Genomic DNA, 27,224 nt, shown 5'->3' with positions numbered 1-27,224 from the left:
CAACGAAACGATCCGTTCAAGAGACAAATATTTACAAGCATCAAGATTCCAAAGTCGTCCTCTGTAAAACGGCCCGAGTATAAAAAAGGAGGAAACTTTTGACCTTCAATTATTTTCCCTGGTGTCAACAATAGTTGGCCCAATAATGAGGAGCTAGGGGACTTTGCCTTGACTCCCGGAGGAGACAAACCGAGACACCCTTTCGTATTATGTCAACAGAAAAATTCAACCACTGGCATCCCGAAAGTATTCCAGTCACCGGTCGGCCGTCGGCAATGATTTGCGAATAATATCATTCCCTTCAGAGAGCACGATTTTGTTATCGTTAAACCTCCGGAATAGCTCACGTCTTCCTTATTTGAAATTACGCAAAATTACTCACCGAAGAAGAGGATTTTAAGACAATTTGAATTTTTATCTTATATTCTTTCTCAAAATTATTCTTCATTTTACTTATTTGCAGATGACCTATAAATTATATCAATCCATAGTCTTCTGATGATATTTTTCCTTCTTCGAGAAAATCTTCATGCCTTGTGGTGTTCTCTTATCCAGACTTATGATTTACATTCTTCCCTCTCCGTAAACTTTCATCGGTATCGGATTAATTTTAATCAAATGAACCGTTTTTATCCTTGAATTAACCGTCTTTAACTTAAAATTAACCTTTTTTTATTTCAAATTAACTCCTCCTTTAAAGCAAGAAAAAACTTAACAGATGCTATGAAATATGAGCACGTACCGTAAAATGCCTGTATAATTGAGATATATTTATATTTGTGTAAATATAAAGTAATTTGGCTATTAAAAACTATGTGAAAATTAATTAGAATAAAAAATATAGTAGATATATATTTATATACGTTCCTGCGGCATTTAAAGCAACCTCTAAAGTTAGCATAGGCATGCAAAGCCCTAAAGGTGGGCAACGTAAACTGCAGCGGGAGTCAAACGGTCTCCAACCCCCCGAAACGAGAGAAGGGCACAGACGTCCTCCTCTCAAGCATAACCGGTAGGGGAAAACGTATGTTGAAACTCCTACTACCTCCAGAGGCTGGGCTCTCTTAAGGGTCATTTCTGGTTGCGTCAACATCGGTGAGGAGCTAAGGATATCCAAAGAAACTTGGGTAACGGACCAAGGCTCTTCCACAAAATCGGACTCCTCCCTTCACCCTACCCTTACGGAAAACGAAAAGGAGGGTGGAAGAACGGAAGTCTCGACCAAACCTGCGGAAAATAAATACAGCAAAAAGTGACTAATCCTTTTGCGATGGAACTGCCGAGGAATCCGAAACAAGAGGCATGTACTGCAGTTCTTTGTCATGGAGCATATGCCGATGGCAATATTTCTCCACTATAGGGAACCTATTAAAGGAAAAACCAAACCCGGGATTGCCCCAGAGGCCACCAAACCGGCAGCAGTGCCAAACCGAAATTCGTCCCCTTCAAGGCAAAAAGCCGCGAGGGGATCCATTAAACGAGCCCGCTCAAAAGGATTCAAGGCCAACAGCGGGAAGAGCGAATGCAGGAAGACATCCATAGGGATACTCCATCCACTTCAGCCCAATGATAGGATAGGGAGGAATAAGGGTACTTCAGGTCAACCACCAGCATGCAAAGGCCGCATCGGCCACACTATGCAGGAGGTTTGTCAGAGACAACTGGATGTCTCCCCGGTTCAAGAACCTTGGATACACAACGGACTGTGAGGGGAATAAAACCCCAACAGACAATATACCAGAGGACATACAGGAACCCGGGACTCGTGGCGTAGGTTTTGCTAGGAAATCACAGAAACACCGCAATGTGCTTGCATACAGAACCCTAGCCAAGGACGGTACAGGGATGCAGGTAAGCTTCCTCACACATGGAAGCTTCACACTAACGAAAGAAAAAAACCACTTTCTCTAATGACTGAAAATCACTTCTCAGCAGCAGAAACAATCCACGAAGAAATACTCTTTGAGCACTCTAAGCTAAAAAGACCCACAAAAATATAAAATAAATGGAAGGAGCTGGCAGCCACAATAAGATGGGCACTTGAGAGGTTTAGCCCATACAAGGCGCCAGGAGTAGACAGGATTTACACAGTGCTACTACAAAAAGGTCAAGAGATACTCATGTCTTAGTTAGTGAGAATATTTAGAGACTGCCAAGCGTGGAATTACATTCCTAAAAGATGGTGAGAGGTACGAGTGGTGTACATACCAAAAGTAGGACGAACTATGAGCCCAACTATCTATCTCTCTATCAGTCTTACATCATTCATGTTAAAAACATTAGAAAGACAGGTAGAGAACCACATTCGAGAGACAGCACTGAAGAACAAACCTCTCAGTGAGCGACAATCAATCCCATACCAACTAGAGAGATCCATTATGTCTCTATATAGAGCATTCAAAAACAGGGAACTTTCGGAAAAGATATGCCAGTGAGTGGAAGAGGGCTTAAGGAACAGGATAATCAAATCCACCTTGGGAGGTGCGACCATCCGAGTTAAGAGAGCCAAGAGATGCCCACAAGGGGGGGGGGTCTCACCTCTACTATGGACGAGGCTGGTAGATGAACTCCTACAAACACTGGAACAAGAAGGATTTTACTGCGGACGGGTCCTGCCGTAGTAATAAAAGGCCGTCATGCAAACACCGGGATGAATCGTATAAACGAGCCCTCAATCTGGTTAACAGATGGTGCAAAAGGGAAGAGCTATCTATCAACCCCCCTCCCCAACAAAAAAAAACCATAACGATTCCATTAATTAATGGTAAGTTAATCTTTCGTATGACCATTCATACTAGTTTCCAATTAAAAAACAAATTATTATGCTACCTTTGCACAGTTAAAGTACTGCGGCCATTTAAAATTCATTGGGCAGGTCTGACTTTATATAAAAAACAAAAAGACATGTTTTTGTTAAACAGGCGATCTTAATTAAAAAAATACTAATTCAAGGAAGAGGACAACAGGAAGCCTAAAAACTCCAAGTCTAAATGGTCCCCACATCCCAATTTCCAAGGAGGCCAAATATATAGGGATTACACTGGACCAGCGGCCCACATGGAATCCCCATTTAACTAATACCACTTAGAGGGCCAAAATAGACTGGGGGAGGTGCAGAAGGATCTGCGCCAAAAACTGGGGATTAAACCCCAAAATTTACCATATGGCTATACACCGGCGTCTTAAGACCAATGTTGATACATGGGTCGGTTACGTGGTCCAGACTCTGGACGCCAAAAATTGAGGTTATTAAGTGGCACCCAAAGACAGCTTGTCTCAGTGCCACTGGAGCCATGAGCACAACGCCAACTGCGGCCTTAGAAGGGTTGTTAAACCTCCCACCACTTCATATTTTAATCCAAGGAGAAGACAGAGCAGCAGCCCACTAGCTCATTAATGGACAACCATCTGCAAGGATAGGCAATGTAAACAAACAATGGAAACTGAGAGAGGAGATAGATACAGGCATGCCAATCGATGCCACTACTCCAAAATACAATTTTACTTAAAAGTACAAGGTACTGATATCAGAACATGTAGAATGGGCCAAAGGTACACCGCTAAAGGCAAACTCATACTGACAGCAACAAAACCGATAAGGGCACGTACTGGAGACTTCGGGATGAATCCAAAGACCGAACTGACGGTAAACGTAGGTAAATATGCCAAAGTTTTCCAGTCTGAAATCATAGCGATTGACTACTGCGCCAGGGAAATAAAAAGGCTAGGAATACATTACGCATAAGGTTGACATGTTGGCCAAAGAGATCTCAACATGGACTCTCTAGGTCTTGAACCGTACTGTGGCTTAGCATCCTGCCACAAAAGATGATACCTCTTAAAATGGATCCTTAATGAGTCAAAACCTGGTGGAACAATACCATAGGTATGAGGCACGCGAAAAGATTCATAGAAGGGCCATCCGCAAAACTTACAAAGGAACTACTGGAAGGCAACGGCAACCGAACCAGGATTCTGGTTGGACTCCTGACACTGGGGCACTGCCACGTAAGAAAGCATATGCACGGGATAGAAGTATAGACAGAAGAAACACTGAGCAGATACTGCCAGGAAGAGGAGGAGACCGCAGAACATATTTTGTTTCTGTGTAGGTGCAGGTTCTTGCAACTTGGAAAGGAAAAACCACAAGCAAGATACTAAAAAGCCACTGGCAAGCCTATGGAGGTTGATTAAAACGTGAAACTGGCCAGTGAGTTATAAAAAAACGGGGGAGCACAATAAATCTACTCAGGCAGAGGTGCAGAAGGCCTTGTGGCCGCCTCTTTTATCCCTATCCCTATCCCCACTTGGAACCAAGTTACTTGGAAGAACAACATGCCAAAACTTGAAAAATTTATCTGGACGTACGAAATCGAACTGTGGGGTTCAACGAAGTTCTCCAACCAGCAATCTAGGTACTGTGTAAATTTCATACTTCGTATCTAATATTGCTATCCTCCATAAATCCCTGGACTCTCATCTCATTGCAACTACCTAGACCAACACTTATCATTCCAAACCCTTTTCGACAATATTCCAAGATGCCTATAGCGCCAATGCCCTTGCGATTTCCTTCCCATTGTTGTAAGTGATTGCTGTGGTAACCGATTACTCTCTACTCATATCGTGTTATAAAATAAAACTTATAAAGTAAAAAAAAATTGCATGTACTCCTTCTCGAAAAAGAATTACATATAATCTTAGAAAAGAATGCGGGATAAACTTATTTTCTTTGAGGAAACAATCGAATTCCTGTTTTCCCTTCCATTTATTGACATAATTGTCAGTTTCTTCGAGTCCTATAGAGCTTAGGTGACAACTGCGGTCGAGTACCACTCATTAGTGAATAGGAACACTACGTTTGCTTGTTTCAATTGACGTTGCGTTCTAGTTGCCCAATTGGGCTTACTAGCGCTTCATTGTTTGATTGCGCCCTTGAATTCGGCAATTCCCTACATCTTTCCCAGCCCTACAAACGGATATTATTAATTTCTTCAGGCTGTGGCTTTAAAAACACAAATAACAGTTCTATTAATTTATTAATATATAATCATTAGTAATTTTTCTTCTTTACACCAGACAAGACAGTAAAAACTTTTATCCTGGATCGATTATAATGGAAGGGAGAAATTCTCTTCTTCATAAAAGAGCAATAAATCAAACGATTCGACTGATCTTTGTGCCGAATTAAATCAAGTCGAACAGGCCTGACCCAATCCACACGTATGTATCGGCCATCAACTAAATACTTTAAAAAAGTTTTGACATCTCGGAGGAAGATTGCTATTTTCGATTTTCTCCAAGGAAACGTCTAAATGAATTTTAGACTTTTAACTATTCTGTCAAGTTGTGTCAAAGTTTTATGAATTGATGACAAATATGTGTGTGTGTGTGTGTGTGTGTGTGTGTGTGTGTGTGTGTGTGTGTGTGTGTGTGTGTGTTCTAGGCCCAATGCCTAATTTTTGCGCAAGTAAAAGCGATTCGGAAATGAGATTAAAACAAAAATACAAAATTCATGACTGGTTTGCCACCGGCTGTGTCTGAGCAGTAACAAACAATTCAAAGTAAATTGTCTCCTTCTTTAAATTATAATAACATACTGTCCAACATCCAGGCGCCGATGCGACCCGCCAGTGATATTGGTCCTCCGGGCAGGATATTGTTATTTAACGTAAGGAAGCGTTACAATCTACTTACTTTAGGATACTGATAGATTCTTCGTTCGATTTTTATGAGAAAAACCGTTAAATCGGACACTAGGTACAATGCTACTACAATTATTAATGGTTAATTTATCGGTTACTAACTAACAAAATATAAACTTCCAAGTTACTTTTCACAAATGCCTTCTAGATCGACGTGCCTTCTAGATCTCGAGATACATTATATTTGCACACCATCTACGTTTATATATATTGGTAGATTCTTGGTTCGATTTTTATGGCAAATGGCCAAAAACGATTAAATCAAGGATTAAATATAAATTAATTACTAAAAGAAGAAACACGTTTTCAATAATTTGCAATATTATAACGAATAGTAAAAAAAAATCTTCATAGAAGAAAATGAGAATGGACGTCTGGCGTTTGAAGAAAATTCATAATGAACCACGAGATCCAATAATTGAATGTCGAAAGAGGCATTTCAGTAGAGGCTGCTCAAAAACCACTTTCAGCACTCGAAAAAGAGATATTTCTACGCAGAAGTTTCGGATAAAGAAATTCTCGAAAAGACCAACTTACTCCTCCCAAGCAATGAACTTCTTGAAGCGCCTTTGTCAATTGAACAATTTAGAAAGGGTGACTTCGTTCTGGCTTTTTAATAAAAAGAAAAGGCTCAATTATCCGATTGTTCGTTCTGAGTCGAAGATTCGAACTTAAGTAATGCTCGGTTTTACTTTATCTTTATTTACCGAAAAAAACCCTTTAAGTTAGTGATGTGAAAAAATAGTATATCTTCCTATTGTTTACTGAAGATTATAATTAGTGTTTTATACATACAATACACTGTACACTGCTCTTCAAAAAAAGTGGCGCACTTTTAAGTTATTTCTTGATTATTGATTTTTTTTAAAGTTAATAATGTTTTAACAATATTTTTCTTAATTTTCTATTTACTAAAATGTTTTAATAATTATAATTAAACGGCTAGTATTTGTTTTTGTCGCCGATTGTGAGGAAAAACCGTTTAATTCCTAATTTGACTTAAAATCCCCACAATGTAAATCATCAACAAGGTCATTTAATCTTTTAAAAATGTCTTTAATCGCTATTGTGTTGGTCGCGCAAAACAAACCGATTACGAGAATGCCGATAATAAGTAGCCTATGGCACTCGTTGAGGATGGAAGAAATCAGCGGTACGCATCGCGAGTTTTAAGTTTGGCTGAACGGCAGTCCGTCGAACGTTCTGCAGAGCCGGTAGACTAGAAGGTGTACTTAGAGACTAGGGCGAGGGACCAGCCGACGACTGATTTCTGTGAATTCTGCTTCTCGAAGAATGCGAGAAATCGCTTTTCCATCTTCTTTTTAAAAAGATAGTTCCTACACTCAGTTAGTTGTTTTCACTTATTTATCATTTCTATTAATCGCTTTTCCACCGTTTCTCAACCTGCAAGATGTGCCAATTAGCGCTGAAGCAGTAAGAAGAGACTTGCAGAAAAGAGGGAATACCGATATTGAACAAAAACTGAATGGAGGAATGTTATGTTTTCAGATTATTCCCAGTTTTTCTCCAGTCACTCGACGAACGTCATTCATTTTACCAAGCAGCCGTAGAGCGCTGTAGCCAATGAAACATTGTCGGAAGAGGGTCGTTCGGAGGTGGTTCAGTTATGTGTGGAATGGTATTTCTTTGGAGGCAAAAACAGAGCTACACGTTTGTAATTAGCTGTCACTTAATGCAGAAATCTATGAGTGAGACATTCTTGAGAAACATGTGGTGCCATTTGCTCTTGTCATTGGCAATGAATTTTTGTTTATGCAAGAAAATGCAACGTCGCCACCACCGTCATGCACGTGCATGTCACGATATCAATGCATGCTTCTTTCTGAAGGGCCTTTTGAATTCCATTGAGCTTATAGAGCTCATACATTGGGTAAAACGAAGACATAACACTCCTACAACTGTATCTGAGCTTAAAGTTGTCTTAGTTGAGATTTAGGATGAAATTCCTCAAGATGTTAAAGGCTTAACTAGGAACATGTCGAAAAAATTAGTGTATGTAATAAGAGCAAAAGGAGGAACACACCATATAAAAAGATTATTATATGTTACAGATTATTATATAGACGATTATGTTTTATATTCATATACAAAAGTCATTTTTTGATAATTTTTTTCGAGATATTTTTATTTTCACACTAACTAACCTTTTAATAAATATTATATTATAAACTAGTATTTACTAAATTATTAAAAATATAGGTGATAATATCACTGAAAAGCAAGTACTTAAAAATATCAGAATTTCAAAGTGTGCCATTTTTTTGTGAAGATAAAACTATTTTCTTAAATCTTTTCTTTTCAAATTAATTACATAAATACACGATGTGTCTTCAGGGATAAAAAAAACTTTACAGAACCAGTTATTACGTCTTCAGGGTTACATGCTTGGTATACAAGAGAACAATGAACCGGAATACGGGGAGATGTAAAACTATAACGAAACCTTTGTTTGAAAATGGTTGATAATCTTCAAGATAATCGATTGTATTTATAAAATAAATTTTTTTAGGTAGGAGAAAATACTGGAAATAACTCACCTTTGGATAGATGTTGTGGACATGAAACGAATCTTTGTACACGTACTTTTGCCCCTTTTGCAGAGGACAGCCGACTTTGCTCATCGAACCGTCTTTTTCCTTGAAAACTTTTTGGCAAACGTCTTTTCCGTCAATTTCGAAAAATGGTACGTTAACGCCGACAATCAGAGCATGGACGTTGGCACGGAGATTGCCAGGTTCGATGTTGAGATCTGAAACAAAAATAATTCGCTTATTAAGAGCCTCGAGCTTACAAAAAGGGATGTTTAGAGAACATCTCTGTCTATAGAGGCTTGAACAAGTATCAGAACAGTGAAGTTTCACCAATGGAAAACTGGCTGCTATATGGCGAATTGTTCCAGAAGAAGTGAAACCCATCCTAAAAAGACCTCAGATTTCCCTAACAATGGGCAACGTCAAAGCAGCCCGCCTAACCCGAAACAAGTCCATTACTGTTCATTAAGAAAAGAAATACAGCCATTTTTACATATAGGATTTCCGTCAATATCAATTACAGACATTATAGTGGGGTGTTGGATATTCTTCATTTTAAGCGTTTAACCAGTAGATTTCATCTTCTTTAAATTAATGCCTAGGCGTCGTTTACGACACCCAGGACTATTTAAACCCCTCTGAGGAATATCGTGTACTATTGGGTGAGAGTTTGATGTCTGGAAAGAAGAAGTAATTTATTAGATTGAATGGTGGACTATCCCCCGCCCTGAGGACTATTGACTACTTTAGAGTTAAAGTGTGAGACTATCTAGAGAGTGAAAGTAATTTATTAGCATGAATGGTTTAAACCCACCCTAAAGAAAATCAGCTACTTTGGGGTGACAGTGTGAAGTCTAGAGAGTGAAAGTAATTTATTAGCGTGAATCGAGGGTCCTTCCTAGAAGAGAATATTCTGACGNCTCAATCGATATCGGCTTTAGATAGCCGAAGGTCATGGGTTCGAATCCCGCTCGTGACACTGACTTATTTATCTCAACTTAAAACCTTAATTAATTGATTGATATTAATTGGTCAAGCGGACCACGAAAAATAGTGAATTTCATGAATATATATATTATTATTGGCCATGTTAGACTCAGTTAACGTACGTACTTACTAAAATACTAAAGTAAACAAACTTAACTACTTCTGACTTACATCTGATTCGTTTGAATGTCTGAAGCGCCTGGAAAAAATGGGGAAGAACATTGGAAATATTGGTTTTTTGAGGCAATCGTGGCAACTATCGCTCTTTTATAAAAGAATTCCGTTTTTCAATCTTAAAATCGTCGCATGAAAAGTGGAAATGTTAAACAAAATCTCTTCGGTTATTTTTATTGGGCAGAATTTCTGGCTGTTTTTTCAAAGGATTTACTCCAGGTTCGGCCATTTGTGAAAGAACAAAAGAGCAATTTTTGAGAAAACCAAGGGTTAAACTATCAAATTAACACTTTGTATATTTTAATATTTTCACGCCTGATTAGGAAAAAATTTCTGTTTAATTATAGTAAAGATGAAGCTGGGTTGTCCTTGTTAGAAGAACAAGGTTAAAACTTCTAAACCTCTACAATTTTGGTTGATTAAAAATCGAGTTTTTCAAACTCCATAAACTCCGTCTAAGCTGTTCTGAAAAGTTCAAAGTTAGGAGATTTGCCATGTGGAAGGAGCTCAAAGTGTTAAAAAAACCTTTAAAGTTCTACCAAACGCATAGCATAGCTAATCTTGGCGTTCCACTGGGTCGAGCCACTCACCACCGGACCAACGGCCTTTTCTTTTAGCCTTGAATTTTCATCACGTGGGATGAAACTCGATAATTCGTTCAAACTCGGACTGGTAGAATAATTATATACGTTTTTTAGATCGATTGTTCAGAACAAGCTTTCTTGGTTCTTCCGATGTTAAAAATACACCAAAATCCGGCTGCGTCCTGTGAGTTCATCTTAAAGGTTGCAATGATTTTTCTAATTTCCATTTTGCCATCATGTCTTTAGACGATATTGTTAAACACCGAACAGAAGCTGTGAATTTTATAACTGCTTGAACCATCAAAGGAAAGATTTACTTGATCAATTGTTTTGCTATTGAACAACTACTCAGTCTCGCTACTTAATTCGTCATGTTAGTAGATTTGTGTGACCAGTCTACAATGAAATTTTATAGAGCGATGTTTTTTACTTTTTTTAGGAGGAGAGGAGAATGGTCAAGTATGGATCCACCCTTTACAGACCAATAGCCTATAACGTACAGCTTTTTTCTGTGAAATTAACCCTTTTCACGTCAAAATAAAATTAGCCCTTTTTAATGGCAAATTGATCCTATCTTTAAAATATCAAATACCTAGGATATAGTATGAAATGTAAGCTCGTAATGTAAAATTTCTGTATTTGAAAAAAAATTAACGTTTTTTAACTTCAAATTAACCTTTTTCAATTTCTTTTTTTAAAAATAATTTGTACATTACAACTACCTTAAATTAGGTAATAAGTAACAGTGAGCATGGTAATTAAAACAAAACAAAATTAAAACCAAGAGTGGAGAAAACACCCATTGGTATTACTCCAATGTTACAATAATATTGCTTGTTCAATTGGTACGTGTCATTATCACTTTCACTGTCATCACCATCACTTCCTAGGAGATCTCGCGGCCATTGTCTCTTCAGTAGGCGGGGAGGGTTTGAGGGGATTCGTCGGGATGCGAGGTTTCTGATGNAATAAAATAAAATAATTAATAAAATAAATAAAAATAATTTATCAATACAATTTAGAATTAGGGTTATATTATAAACCTTTTCAATTTCAAAGAAATTAATAAAAAATAAAGTAATTGGGCTATTAAAAATCGTGATTTCTTACATTTCTCAAATTAAAGGAAGAATTCTTTATTTTTATATTTATTTTTTATAATTTTTAAGTTGAATTGTAATTAATTTTCATATATGGTCTTATAAGAGCCTATTTATATGCTTGCTTATTTAATGCGGTCTCTTAAGTTGTTTTTAATGTTTTTATTTTAACAATAACAACGGTTAATTTGAAATTAAAAATGGTTTGGTTATTAAAAATGGAACTTTAAAATCTATTGCCTAAATAAATAAATTCCTATTTAAATAACCTGACAATTTTTTCATTCATATTTATATGTTAAACATCAATAAATTTAAAAAAAACTTACTTGGCACGAAATCCATTTCAACATGAACTGTTGTCTTTCTTTTAAGTTTACACGGGTATTTTTCGCATCCGCTAATTTTCACTGATCGAACATCAACATTGTGACCTTTCCTTACTAAAACACAAGAAAAAAATATATATTAGAATTGAGTTATATAAATTGAATAAATGCATGCATGCAAGACAAATCTGACAAAACACTGTTCTCTTTCACATTTTCTTAATTGCATTCGCAAACGATGAAATTTCTTTTTAGTTTTTATGTCTTATGGCAAATTAAGTTATTTGCCTACCTACCCACATAAATGTAACAAGGAGCGAATTAATTTCGCAATATTTATCCTTTTCCATTGATGGCTGTTGTCATTGGGCCTTAATTGAATCTGGTAGTCTTTATCTCATAAAATGATGTGCCTTTGCAATCAGAAAAGTATCATTGGCAAATTTTTTGCTTCACGGAAAAACATTGAATCGTGGACATGGAACCTAACCCTACCTAACCTAGCCTAACGCTAACACTCCCTAACCACTCCCGTCCTTACTTAGCATGTAGGCATACTTGCGACCTTAACACTAACTCACCTATGCTGATGTATATAGAAAGAACATAAAAACAAATAATTTAGTCAATCATCACTCATCTAAACAATAAACTATTTTGATTTCAGTTAATCGGAGTTTTAAGCGGGTGAGGAGGGTTGACTGATGTCTACACCAAAAAAGAAGCATTTGAAACCTTAACACCAGTTCAACTAAACTGTCATTTAGTAAAAACACAAAAACAAACAAAATATTAAATAGGGACTTTTTTATTATAAGAACTAAATGCACTATTTTGATTTCGGTGTTTGATGTGATTCAGTAGGTATGAAAGTTGTCTATATCTTGACCTTAGCACGAGTTCAACTAAGCTGATATCTTTCAGAAAATTCATAAAAACAAATAAAATATTCAGTAAGGACTAGTCTACACCAATGAACTATTTTGATTTCTGTGTTTTAACTGGGTGAACAGGCAAATACTGAGGCCGTTGTGAATAGTGAGTTTGGCCATATCTTGGATAAAGGTGGTTGCTTGGTTAGAATTCGAACTAATAACATTTTGAAGAATAATAATACAGTTTCAAAACTGTCTAAACTGTAGTAACATCTATACGCCCCAATAAAAGTGAGAGAAAATTATGTGATTTTATTTAAAAAGACTTTGTCATGGAGGAAATATTTATATTAATTTGTTATCAATTATTATTTCCCAATGAAAGAAACGAGTGATGGTGCTTTAGAAATATTTTCCGATGTAGTCATAACATACTGTTTTGACTACTGTCAAAGATAAGCCGCAGGGGTCTGAAATAGATAAGAATTTAAATAACTATTTTCTATTCATTCTATATTTAAACAAAAAACGAAGATATTATTTCATATCCAAAATCTTTATTTTTCAAGTCGGTCGTCATTATTATATCACGCCTCCCCCCGCAGCTTTACAGAATTTGAGATTATGGCAGCTTTTCATATTCAGCCTTGGGTCAAAGTCAAAGAGGCATTTTAAAAACCTTTTAATTGATATTGTGAAACATTACACGAGGCCCTATTCAAAACAGATCAAATTTCATGTCATTAAAATCGAGAATTTTCAGGAGAGTGAGAGAGAGAGAGAGAGAGAGAGAGAGAGAGAGAGAGAGAGAGAGAGAGAGAGAGAGAGAGAGAGAGAGAGAGAGAGGGAGTATGTAATACTAATAGTAATTACAACACAGTATATAGTCACACTAGTTTTAATGTAAATGTATTATCAATGTAAGAACAAAATTTAAAAATCAACTACAACCAATTCATTTTAACAAGCAACTTAATAGATGAATAAATAATAGATGTAAGATATACATAAATACATAAATAAATATGTACTGATTTGTTTCAGTAAATAAACTCAAATTCATCATTGAACCTTTGAACGCAAAAACAACATTTAAATTCAATATTAACAGGTAATTTTCAATGTAGAGATGAGGGTACATAATAATGCAAGAGGGTACTAAAGACGATTAAATATTTGTGACATCCAACGAGAAATCAAACGGGTACAGATTTAAGCACAGCACATAGTAAATATTAAAATAAAAATTAAGATTTATAAATAAACATAATAGGCCAATGATATATATGTTTAGTTTATGCAACTATTTATTTGTTTTATCGCCATATTCTTTTATTAGGGTAGAGTGTATTTTTAGCTTGTTAGTTGCTTGTTAGTATTGTAGGGGGTTGAATCTTGTGGAGTATTTGTGAATCGTCGCCCTGAATGTAAATTCTGAGTATAGGTTTTTTGAATTTTATTATGTTTAATGCCGTTGTAACTGTTTTTAGTGTGATACTTCCTTTATTTTCAACCAATTCAATTTCACATAATGCTCATTAGTGCATAATGCACATACTCAAATAGTTTTGAATTAAATATGTAGCGAACACAGGCATTTAAACATTTTTGTAATCTATTCAGATGTTCCTAGTTCATGTCGAGGCATGGTAGAAGATAATAATCGATGTACGGTATAATGAGGGATTGAACCATTTGTTTTTTTTAATATTTAGGCCGGCTTTATTGTCATTCTTCTTAGTTGATGTAGGCTTCGATAAATGTTTTGACATACATCTGAGATTTGTCTTTTCAACTTAATGTTTCGTCGATAGTGATGCCTAGATCCTTGACCTTGTCAACGAATTGCATTGGTTCGTTACCTAGTATAATCTTAGAGATTTCATGTTTTTTTTTTAGATCTCAGAGATATTTTGTATGTACTATGAATATTGACTTTGTTTTGTTTTCATTTATAAGTAAGCCGTGCTCTTTATTCACGTTTTTTATTTCTTAATTAACTGTATCGATTATTTCATTAATTTTATCAGGCTACTTTTTATGTATACCTGAAGGTCGTAAACATATAATATTGATTTGCATTCTGTGAAACAGTCGCAATGCTATTGATTAATGGAATGAATAGTAGTCCGTACAAAGTAAGACCTTGTCGGATACCTATCTTTACTTCCTTCTTAGGCGACATGCTTTTTTTGTTTTTAATCCGTTGTGACCTCTCATGCATGTACGATTCAAAAAATTGTACCAAACTTCCATCGAGAGTGTAAGATTGAAGTACCGATATTAAAAGCTCTTGATTTATTGAATCGAATGCTTTTGATAAATTAAAGAGCACTAGAATTGTATTTCTTTCTGGTCTATTGCATGTCGTGTGTCATCTATGAGTTTTATTAACGCAGTGTTGGTGCTTCTCCCAGATTGATATCCTGAATGCATGTTGTTTAATAGATTATTGCTAATATAGTTGATCAACTTAGTTTTCAACTATATAGCTAATATTTTGCTGGGGGTAACAAACAATTTATTGGTCCAAAGTCACTACGTAGTGTCGGATTGGATATTTTTGGAAGTGGTATTATTTCTTTCCATAACTCTGGGTAGGTCTTATTTATTAAGCAATGATTAAATATATGATTTAGTGCCGGACTCACTTCGTTCTTATCATTTTTAGGATTTTTTTTGGCACCTCGTCTAGCCCTATTGCATCCGAGTTTACTTTGTACATCGCTTTTAATACATCACTGGTAGTGACTTCTTGGATTTTGAGTTTTTCTACAGTATACGTAGATGCTTGATCTCTATAGGATCGCAGGATCTCAGGGTTTATTTGGTTTTCTGCATTAGTGGTGCAAAAAAACCTGTTTAATTCATCAAGGTTTACTTTAATTTCATCATTATATCTTCTTTGTTTTCCGGCACCATAGTTTCTGAGTAGTGTGGAAACACTTTTTTTTTGTGTTTATACTATTCTGAAATAAGACATGGAAGTATTTATTTTTTTCGTTCTTATTTTTTGTTTGATCATCTTGAGGGTTAGCCTTCCCCTCTGTAGCTACCCAGAACGTTATTTTAACTTCGGGAAAAATATCCAAAGTGAAAGAACAAGTCGTTGTTTTGAAAAATTTAATCTAGGGATGTCAGCTTACCGGACACAGAGGGCAAAGTTCGTACGCCTTGAAGGGTATCGTTTAAAAAAAAAAGTGTTGGTGTCAGGATGACATGTTAGGATGAGAATTGGCGAAAGCATAAATTCTGAACCCTACTTTCTAGTTAGACGTTTTGTACCAAAATTTACGTAATCAGAGTCCAGGAATTAGTCTGTCGAAAAGTCCCTATCCTCCTTCATATTAACGCAAAACCTCAAATCTCAAAAATGACTTTACAGAAATTTAGACAGTTTCTACTTCAGACCTTACCCTCCCTGCCCCAAACCCTACCTAACGTATGTGTCCCTAACCCCAGCTCTACCTAAGCTAACTCATCTCGAACCCTGACTCTACCTAACGTATTCTGGCCCTAACCCCAGCCCTACCTAACCTGGCTTAAATCGTCCCTAACACTAACCCTACCTAACCTAATCTAACCTAACCTGTCTGTGACCCTCACCATTCTTAACCATACCTAACTCGTCTTTAACCTAATCCCTCCCGGTCCTTAAGCATTCGTAACCTAACCTGACCCAATTTATGTGCACTCCCCCGTTAACACGAATATGGTCACGTAAAAGAAAATTTGTGCTTCCAGATTAAAAACATATCCATGTTAAATTGTGGGAAAATTATTATTCAAATGAAAGTCCAATTATTGTATATTTAAATGTTAATAGTAAAAAATGAATAATCTGCCCGGGGGACCGCGGTAGCCGAGTGGTTAGCATGAGAGACTCTCACGCCGCGGTCGTGGGTTCGATTCCCACCGTCGCCTGTGGCCCTTTTTTCCCGATAACCTCCAATTTGAACACAAGAATTCGTACTATGGCTAATATGCAAGATCATAAGGCCAATAAAAAAAAAAAAAAAAAAAAAATCTGCCCGGAGTTCAACAATGTTGAAGAAAATTTTATATTTACCTATGATTTGGGGCAATTCTGCTGGGAAGATTCATCGATAAATTAAAGGAAAGTTTTATCGAAGAGGCTAGTTTTATAGAATAGTGTTATATATAAACACGACTACAATGCTTTTGTAAAGGGTTAGCGGTTCAAAATCTGTGAATAGAAAACAGTTCGTTTTCGTCCATGATCCATGTTTCGTCGGATTTCGTCGGTGACCAAATCGCTGCCCTAGGACCACCAAGCACCAGGAAATAAAAAACTTTCAGCCAATCAAGCATACACATTTATTCAAAATCTGTTTTATTTTATTTTTTGTTTAGTACGAATTGTTTATTGCCCGTATTTTACAATTAATAGCATAAAGTGATTAGGGAACTTTAATTTTTTGAAGGCTTGCCATTATTAAAGCCATTAATTTACTGTTTTCAGATAGATAGATAGTTAGATAGATAAAATGTTTTATTTACGAACATAAATATATTGATCGTTAACTTCTTAAAGGCATAAAAAAAGAAATGGCCTCTTCCTGTTGTGCTAACCTCTTTTCGTAGACAATTTATATTTTATTTGTCTTTTACGTCTTTGGTTCGTAGTGTTTATTAAAGAAGGCCAATTATTGTCCAGTATGACATAATGAAAATCAACGAAAGCTGATGCAATTTTTCCCCTCATGGATTAATTTTATAACAACGGTTTCTAATAATTAATGTAATATATACCTCTAAACTTTGTTGAGTCTTTGTTAGACAAAATGAAAACCGATCACGCTAAACAATTTACAATGGAATGCACCAACGAAAAAAACAATAAAAAAGAATTTATGACAAATTTGGCTATAAAATTCCATAGGGTTTTTTCGATCGTAAATTGTATTGTTATAAGTAAAATTCGTATTATTAAGTAGGAAATTCACTTGAAAACTTTCGTATATCATACGTACTCGCGTCTCCAGGGTGTGGGGAATTAAACCGACAACAATAATATTAGACATGTCATAATTTAAAGTTTAACTGACTGTCTTATCTCGTCAATATATTAATAATAGTTTTTAAATAATATAATAAATGTTTTATTTATATGCCATAAAGGCTATGCCAAGGGCGAGAAAAAATATTAAACATACGTCCGCAAAAAAAATCTTTTTGTTGATTTCAAAAACCTATGAATACAAATTTGGGATAAAATCAAAATAATTTTTTGTCTTAAATTTTTCGTCTACCAAATGACTGATTTTTTGGAAAAAAGTGATAATTTTGAAACGAGTCCCCTGAACTAAATGAAACTTTTCAAACGTTTAGAATCCTGAAAAGCTACACATAATAGCACCAATTTGGTGTAAAGTACAACTGGAGGTATAAAATAAAAAGTTAAAGTGTGTGTTGTTAATCTCATGCTCATTTTTCTTACTTATAATGACATAAAATTACTCAAAAGTAAAATTCGTATTTAAAAGCTTTAAAGGGTGCTCAAAACGAATCAAATTGTTTTTATGCCTACTTTATTGTGTGCATCTTATGGTTTTCCCTTTTAAACATATCATTTAAGGATGTTTTCTTATATTTTGACCTCAACAGTTAATCTTATGATTCTTCCTTCTTGAAGGTGGGATAATAGGTCATCTCAAAAAACCACAACCAGTTTTTATCCACAACGTTTCGGATTTATTTGAATCCTTCCTCAGGTGAGTTAACGCCTGTACACAGAACAAATATTTTTTACATTTTTNGAATCGGACCATGGACAATATGAACTTTTTTGTTCATTTTAGGGTGAAGAATCTACTGGAGAAGTTTGTAGCACGAGTAGCAATTCACCCTGTATATATAATAATGTTATAATACATGTCAATAAATTCTCATAAAAAAGATATTTACTTTGTATATTTTATATGTAGAGGCAAGACTACTAGTTTGATTTTTTGGTAAAAGATTGATATTACTAGTTTCTGTTCGTCATTCCAGCAATTTGAAATGTAATCTCCAACAGGACGGATTTTGTTTATTCAGCTATTCGTACCGTACAAAATGGCTCGTTTCTCATTAGCTCTGGAATATTGGAATGTATTGGAAAGGATTGTGCCAGGTAGAGCGTTAATTTTCGACCGGAATCTCATCTCAATCTAGCTTTCTAGAGACTTTCACCTGGATTGTTTGTTTATCGATGAACCTATCGAGCTGGAATAAAAGGAACAATGCGACATATTGTCATAACACGCCTTTATTAACACGGCGATTAACACGACATAGACTTAAAAGGGTATGTTTATTTTTAACTTACGATGAAATATATTTTATCGCCAATTGATTTTTAATAGATTTTTTGATCAACAGGACAAAGGAACGGGTTTTGCGTTTGACACATGGAGCTTCGCGCCTCACCCTTTTTATCACCCTGATGCCGAGCCAGCTGAATCTTTGCTTGCCAATGGTATAGATGTTTTTTTTGCGTCCACAGATCGAAATGATGTAAAAAATTGGTGAGGTTTTTGACGTAAACCTTTACTTTCAGAAATGAGCACCAAGGCTGAAGGAAAAAGGTAGCCGTGGTAGCTTTCTTCTTAAATGTTTATAAGGTCGTTGACAACGCCTAATGCATTTTTGGGCTGCGTTTTTGAATCTAGGACCCGCTCTCGTTTGATCTTGTATAACTGCCAGGATAGGTTACCAAATATGGAAGTTGTAAGCCTGAGTACGATTTCTTGCGTTTCCAACAAACCGATCAGTTACAAAACCCTAAGCCTCCAACGCTTACAATCACGCCAATATCATAGTTAAATATGAATGAAAATATAAAACAAACAACTGACGCATTGTAATTAAGGCACAATTTTTTTGATACTCCATTAATTATTCAGACACTGGTAAACAAGTTTTAAACATATTAACGCCTAACTTCAATTTAAAATCACATTTAACAATTCAGTACGTTTTTGTAAATTTGATTCTCTCATTTTGCATTTCAATCAAATACTCCCCGATAAATAAATTAGAATTGGGGATATAAAATATCTCGTTAGAGGAGATTTTATTTTTCCCTCATATAATGATATAAAATCGAAATGTTTTAACATACGTTTATGTGATTGTCTGATACGATTATAAAATGTATTATTAATAAAAATGTCTGTACTAATTTGAGCAATGTTGTTTTCCGAAGAGTCTGCCATAATCAATTTTTTGTTTTAAGAATTTGTCTTACATTGTTGTACTACGAATTCATAGTAGGAGGGCAATTAAAAACAATGAATCGTTAATTTTTGGTCTCAGTCTAAAGTTGTGACACAATTTTATAGCTTTTTTAAATAAAAAAATAATATTAATATTTATTCGCTCCTTGAGCGATTCATTGATGTTTTTTTTACATCAGTTACTCGTTTCGATTCTTGGGCTTTATTTTTGATGTGCAAAACGAAAAAAGAATCGTTTCAATATGATAAAGAGTTTTGTAGAAAAAAGTTAATTTTTTTTAACGCGATGCCGGTGGTTTTCAAAAAAGATCCATCTTTAAGTAATGCAGGGCCGCTGGATTCGAACCCCGGGCCTTAACCTTATAGTGATGAGCGCGGTGTCAACGCCTAAACCGTTGTGGCGCTCCTCGTGAAAACGTTTCTCTTCCAGTATGAAGTCGGTAGACTAGGTTTCAGTTAGAAAGGTGATTTTTGTTACAGGGCATCAAGTCAAGATACAGCATAACACTTGCTTCGCAACTTTCAAATGCTGGAATCCCATGCGTTCAGATTCATCCTATGCACAGAAGATTGTACTTTAACATAATAAAATAATATTAAATTATGCTTAAAATAAGGTTTCTACCTCTTTAAATGTGAGTAAGTATACAAAAAGTTACAAAAATCATAAAGAATCTTCCAGTAAAGTAGGCAAAAAATGTTTTTAAAAAAATTCGTATTTGTTTTAAGTGCCATTGAAAGATCTTAAATATAAATAAATTTAAATTTTCAGGGCAGTATAAAAATGTCCATTTTTGACTGATTAATTGGGGCATTTTTGGTGTTCGTGTTTCGGACTTAAAAATTCTTAACACCTCTGCATTTTCTTCAAATCCATCCAAGCTATATTTCTTCACTTTTAGCTTTTGTTCACAATGATTAGATTATTTGTTAGTATAAATGAGAAAAACAGGAATGAAATCAACAAAAACCCCTTTTAATTTTAATTTTATTTTTAATTTTTATTTTATATCTACGATTCAAATTTATTTACGCAGGCCAAATTTATGCGTATTATTTATTACGTATAGGTTGGTGAAATTCATAACTCCTCTGTATTTGTACTAAGCGCTTGTACAGTTTCACGTAGATCAGTGGATGGTGATATAAGTGAGAAAAATAATGATAAATACCAGAAAACACTTCAAACATGTTATTTTGTATCGCCTGGTTTAATTATTTACTGAAGCCAAATTTATAAGTGTAATTTGTTACTTTCTAAGCCTTCACTGTTTTTTTTTTGCTCGGATGTGTTTCAAAGTTATTATCTTTTGTGATTTTCGAAATAAAATCACTGCCATTTTAGGGGGCAAAAAGTTGGTTAAAAAAATATTTTTTAATTTTCCCAAAAATTTATATTAGGGAATTTTTGCAGGTATAAAATCTATAGACTGAATATATAAAAAATATAATTTGCATTGTATAAATTCACTTTTCCACATCCAAAATGTAATTGTTATATTGTTATATACAAACAATGTTTGTAAATCCCAAGCCCTGAAGATGATCTCAATAAAGATCGAAACGTTGGCACGATAAAGAAAATGTTTTTCTGAAACCTACTTCACACCAGACCGCATCTCACGATTTCTAAATTTAAAAAAAAGTATAAAATACAAATATCCACTTTGTTTCTGGATAAAAAAATAGTTTAACTTCCTTTGGTATGTCGCCCGGTGTGAAATTATGTATTTCAATATTTACGATACTCATGGCTAGGCTACAAAATGCAATTTGGACCTAGTGCCCGTGCGATTTGATGTAATTTTGAATATTATTTTCATATCCTGTAAAATACTATTTTATTGTAAAACAACTTTACAATTTTTGCACAACGAAGGCAGACAACCATATTTCATTTTTTTAGATTTTTACTTTTAGAATTATAAGTAAAATCATTTATATATATTATATATAAAAAGATTTTCTCATTGGGGGTAGCTTTTGATTTGATATATAAAAAATTGAAAAAAAAATGTTTTAAGTAAAGTAGACAAAAAAGTGTGTTTTTTTAAAACTATTCGGGTACATTTCAAGCTCCTTTTAAAACTTTTAAATACGAATTTTTACAACAATAAAAATATACATTTTTTGGCTGGATTAGCCGGCCGAACTTTTTCTCCCTTGTCCGGTGTATTAATAATATTCATATATCCTCTGAATTTTATCCATATCCTATGTTATTACAATGTTTAGAAATTTTAACTTTTCTACTTCCAGCCCATGTCAACGATGTGTAAATTTTATGTCATTACATATTTTTTCATATCCTACATAAACAAACAACTGAAATATAATTAAATAAAAGAGTATTTAAATTAGCTGGATTATTTTTTCTTAAACACTAATATTTTTCGACCTAGTATCACCATGAAAGTTTCAATAAAAGCTGTGATCGTACGTCTAAAGCTCAATATTCTTCAATATTTAGATTTTATGTCATTATAAGTGAGAAAATACGAATGAAATCAACATAAAAACACGAACATTTAATCTGATCCCTGGTGTTGTGAGTATATTACATGAAGGATATAAACTCCTAAATCCCTGTGAAGATTCTGGTACATAGGTGAAAGCGTTAGAAAGTTAACACTATTTTTGTGATTTTCGGAAAAAAATGGAGCATAGTCAGATATATATTATTTTTCTAACTAGTTCCACCAAAAAAACTTGAGCCCATAGTCTCTCCTTACGGTAACTCGCGTATTGTGAATAAATTGAACGGACTTTTCAAAACGGTTATTCCACTCGCATCTAGGCAACCATAAATGGGAAAGCACTGTACATTAAATAAGAAATAATTATGTAAATTGTACAGAAGCTTAATAGTGATAAATATAGGTTATTCCAAGGTTAATTGCCTTAGAATTAATCGTTTGAATTCATGTTTATTCAAGCATAGATTAAGACGTTTTTCTACCTTACCTGCCTTAAATATTCAAAGTGCCAATAAATTAAAAAAAAACATGATTTCCACGCACTATAGATAAAATTTCTCACCGCAGCTAATTAAAAAGTAATTGCGATTTGTAATCTTTTGAATTTGTCTCGATGGTACAATGATTATCGTTATGTTCGACGGTAAACTTCAAAATCAGATTCTTTTGTGTGGGAAAAACTTGCAATTTTTCTCTCCCATGGAAAACAATACAATTTCGAAACGTATCTGATTAAACCTCGTCGATTTTTTTTTCAATCTCACTCTACTCCTTCCTTCGACAAGCCGTCCTCCTTACACTTTCTTCAGACAAGAGATTCCAAATAGCAACTAAATTTTCCGCCTGGTTGTTTAATTGAAATTGGCCATTTCTCAATTGAAAGAAGTTTGTATCCAGTTGTTTGTTAGATAAAATTAAAAAAAAAAGCAATTATGTCCGTAAGCGCGCGCGTATGTAGGTCACTGGGACAATGTTTCACTTATGCTATGACGATTGGCGATTTTTAATTTTTGTAAATAAACGTTCAAAATGAACAATCAAAAGCAATAAAAAACAAAAACAAAAAAACATGGCAATTTTATAAACATTTCGATTACAAGCTATATTTTTACGTTCCATTTTTCAGTTTACTTAAGAAAAAATCGAACTACAAATTATTGGCCGTTGTAAATCTCTGGGGTATGGAATTATGACATAATTTCACACAGGTACTCAACCTTTGTAAAGTTCGACGAGAGAAGGTCGCGTAGAAGATTGAAAAGTGTTCGGTGATCACCGGCTTTTCTTGTTCAAAATGTAGTTAAATTATTTTACCACCGTTCGACCTTTCTCTCAGGATATAGTCACTGTCCCGTAAAGTAACAATTTTTCTTCGTCATGACGCGTCAACTACGGTTACTGTCTTTAATCAATGTGCAACTGGCGTCCCAAAAGTTCCTGACTATGGCCCTAGAAGCCGAGAAAAAATAATTATTTAAGTACCTTTTTCAACGATATTTTCTTTCTGTGTTGTGCATGTATTTCAAGGTACTATATATATATANTATATATATATATATAAGATGATTTTTTAAATTATTTACCGAAAATAAAAAGTAGGATCGTATTAAGTCGGTAGCGGACGTTTTTCGGACGAACAGATAGTTTTCTCCTATAATTTTTTTGAAAATTCTACTTCTACTCCATGGATTTTAAATTTGATACGAATTTGTTTTTCAAGAGAGTGTATACTTCAAATTGGAGCACCAAGCTTTAATCTAATTTTACTGTCAGCAATTTTTCAGTATTATTTAGTTTTTCAAAGAGGAGCCAAAGGTTGCCATTTTTCAGTACTATTTTCTCAAAATCTATTTGGTCTATCACAATCAATCTTTTTATATATATTCGCCTTAGTACACTACGAATTCGTAGTAGGAGGATTATTAAAAATGGCCAATCGTTAATTTTTGGGCTCAATCAAAATTGTGAAACAATTTTACACTTTTTTGTTTAGTGCAAAAACATTATTTATACACTCCGAGGTATTTTTTTTATATCAGCTCATTTCGATTCTTTGCCTTTGTTTTTGCTCTGTAAAATGAAAAAATAATCGTTTCAATATGGTGGTAAGTTTTGTAGATAAGTCTAACGGAAGGTGAAAAAGGTTCTCTTCCAGTATGGAATCGATAGACTAGGCTTCAGTTCGGAAGGTAATTTTGACAGAGAATATACATAAAGGACAGAAGTCTTCATATATAGTAAGATATGATGATTTGCGAGATCATCAAGGCGAGATACAGGAGAACAGTTGATTGGCAACTTTCAAAAAATTATTTGAACCACTTCCTAAGCTGAAAAGGCCAAAACAGTGTTTTTGGAAAAACAATTCAGATTTCTTTTAAGCAACATTGAAAGCTATTAAATACGAGGTTTCATAGAAAAACAAAAAATATTTATATCTGTGCTGCATTAGTGGAGGCAATTTTTTTATTCTTTGTTTGGTCTAAAAAATCCATAACAATAAGGAAAATAAGGATGAACTCAACAAAACCCCCATTAACGTATTATTATATATATCTCCAATTCTAATTTATTTACGTAAGCCAAATTCATGCCATTACGTGTAGGTTGGAGGATTCTAATCGTATGTGCAGTTTCATGTAGATCAGTTGATGTGTTTCAAAATTATTACCATTTTTGTGAGTTTTGCAAACCATCAGTGGGTTTTGAAAGGAGAATAATTTGTGCAAAAATTCAGTTAAAAAAAATATTTTTTGATTTTCGCTAAAATCTGTATTCGGACGTTTTTCAAGGTGTAAAAAGGAATATCAACTTTGTGTTTTGATAAAAGATTTGCTAGCTACTTCGTAGCTTAACTAAGTGGCTCAGTCTAAAATTACATTTGGGGGAAATTTTTTTTACGATGTCCAATGTTTCATTTAAAAAATTCATTACTCCTTCGCATTTTATCCAAATTAAACGTTATTGCAAGCGTTGGAAAGCTGAATATCTCTACTTTTACCCAATTTTAACAATATTTAGATTTCATGTCACTATACATGACAAAAGTAAGGATGTCACCTTTGACGTTTTACTTTATTAGCAATTTTAATTTACCTACGGAGGCCGAATTTATTTCATTACGTGTAGATTGGAGGATTCTAAGCGCTTGTAAAGTTCACGTATTGTAGATCCGAGGAAATGTTTCAAAATTATCACTTTTTTAGTGGTTTTCTCTAAATATGGTACGTATTAAAAGGGGCAAAAAATTTGAATAAAAAATTGTTTTTCCTGATTTTCCCAAAAAATTATAATTGCGGGTTTTTGAAGTTATAAAAAAGAGGTTTCAACTTTGTTTTTAGATATACAGATATTTTAACCTAATTTGGTAGGTAGCTTAGTCTGAAATTGTGTTCGTGAGCAATTTGTTTTTCTACGATGTCCATTGTTCCACTTAAAAAATTCATATCTTCATTGGATTTTATCCAAATCCTATGTTTTAACAAGCTTTGGAAAGCTGAATATTCTACTTTTAGTCAACAACGATTCCATGTCAATATAAGTGAGCAAAATAAGGATAAATAGAAAAAAAATTCTTCAATTTTTTTTTTAATCTTCGGGTATAATTTATTTACTGAAACTAAACGTATGCCGTTACGTTTCTAAACCTTCGCTAAATATCTTTTGAATCGGAAGAATAATTTCAAAGTTATCATCTTTTTTTTGTGATTTTTGAAAAAAAAATCATGCATTTAGAAGCGCAAATAATTAGGTTTAAAAAATTTTCGCTAAAATTTGTTTCGGGTTTTTTAAAGGACAAAAAAATATAAACTTTTCCTTGATAAAATTTTAAAAATCTCGTTTGCTACGTTGGTCGGTGTGAAGTTATGTGTTTCAATATTTACGATACCAATGGTTAGCTACCAAATACAATTTTGACCTAGTGCACGTGCGATTTGATATCATTTTGAATATTCGTTTCTTACCCAACAAAAAATGAAAAACAACTTTAATTTTTTTGCAAAAAAAAGCCAAAAAAGCATACTGTAACCAAAGATTTTTTTGGAAACCTCCTCCGGAAGTGCAGAATTATTTAGGTTGGAACCTTGTATAGCTGTGACCCGGCCTTGCGTGGCCGGCAGAAAGGGTACGTTACAACCATGACATAACAACTGAGGAGTCAGCGGTTTTTTTCTTCGACTAATCTCGGTCGTACCTCCCGCGATATCGTACCTTCAAAACTGCATCGCGTTCCAAAAATTTTACTAGTTCTGTTACAAAGGGCCTGTGTGCAATGCCGCCGGTTATTAGAGTTGTTATTTATAATGTAAACATTCGAGGTAACTTTTATTTTTTTTTTTAAATAAGGGAATTTCAACTACGAGTTTATATGAACTATCGGGGTGCCTGTGATTTTGAAACTATGTTTGTAACTATGTAGGGCCGCAGGATTCGAACCTGGGAACTTCACCTTACAACGACGAGCCGTGTCAACGCCTTAACCGTGGAATTACGCCCCATGTGGAATTATTAATAGTATCCCAGTATAACTAAGCTATTTCCAATCCTAATAAAAAATATAATTTCAAATAAATCAGTTAAAACTGTTCTCCTTTTGAATTTTTTAAATAATATATTGATATATTTCCCTAATACAAATTCAATAAATTTACAAAAATAAATAAACCAAGAAAGTACTCAGTTTATGTAAAAAAATTACTGCTTGGTTCAAAAAAGAAATGTTTATAAAAAATAATTACATTTGCATGGAAGAACGTTGGTGGCTGATGTTTCTTGCCACGCCAGAGTAGCAACGATGGCAAATAGGAGAGGTGTCACGAACATAGTGAGTGTTTTAGTCTGTTGTCTCGAGTCGAGTGTTGCAGATGTGTGAGAAAGAAGACTGCTTCTGCCGGTCGCCAGTTTCCCTTAGCCGACCCTACTTCGCTTCCTCTTTCTTCCCCTTCCACCTTCGATTTCCTAGGCCATCTTCCCGGCCTTTCTTTTTCTTCTTTTCAAATAAGTAAACCGTCCATACGTTCCCTCTCTACCTTTTTGTTTTGTTTGTTGTCACCTCGACGAAAGTATGACAGGGATTTATCGACGGGACACTAAACGACATTTCTGATGTTCTAATGGAGTCAGGCGTGTTGCAGTGATCTTTGATTTATTTCAAGATCTGGTTTTCTAAGAACTGTAATTTCTCTTTCAGAGACGCAGC

General features: G+C 34.5%; 1 protein-coding gene across 1 annotated transcript in view; it reads right to left on the bottom strand.

Annotated features, from left to right (window-relative positions):
- The window catches only part of LOC106665325 (epididymal secretory protein E1), a 38,366-nt gene extending 11,438 nt beyond the window's left edge, over positions 1-26,928 (bottom strand). Inside the window, exons 1-3 of the mRNA XM_024226927.1 lie at positions 26,764-26,928; positions 11,432-11,545; positions 8,264-8,475 (exon numbers count right to left, since the gene is read on the bottom strand). Of these exons, the coding sequence (XP_024082695.1) occupies positions 8,264-8,475; positions 11,432-11,545; positions 26,764-26,848 (411 nt within the window). The 5' untranslated portion in view covers positions 26,849-26,928. The remainder of the gene's footprint in view (positions 1-8,263; positions 8,476-11,431; positions 11,546-26,763) is intronic.
- Positions 26,929-27,224: the final 296 nt, after the last annotated feature.

Source organism: Cimex lectularius, unplaced genomic scaffold (genome assembly GCF_000648675.2).
Source record: "Cimex lectularius strain Harlan isolate CLEC.00 unplaced genomic scaffold, Clec_2.1 scaffold9, whole genome shotgun sequence".
NCBI lineage: Eukaryota > Metazoa > Arthropoda > Insecta > Hemiptera > Cimicidae > Cimex > Cimex lectularius.
This window is presented reverse-complemented; position numbering and strand designations above follow the sequence as displayed.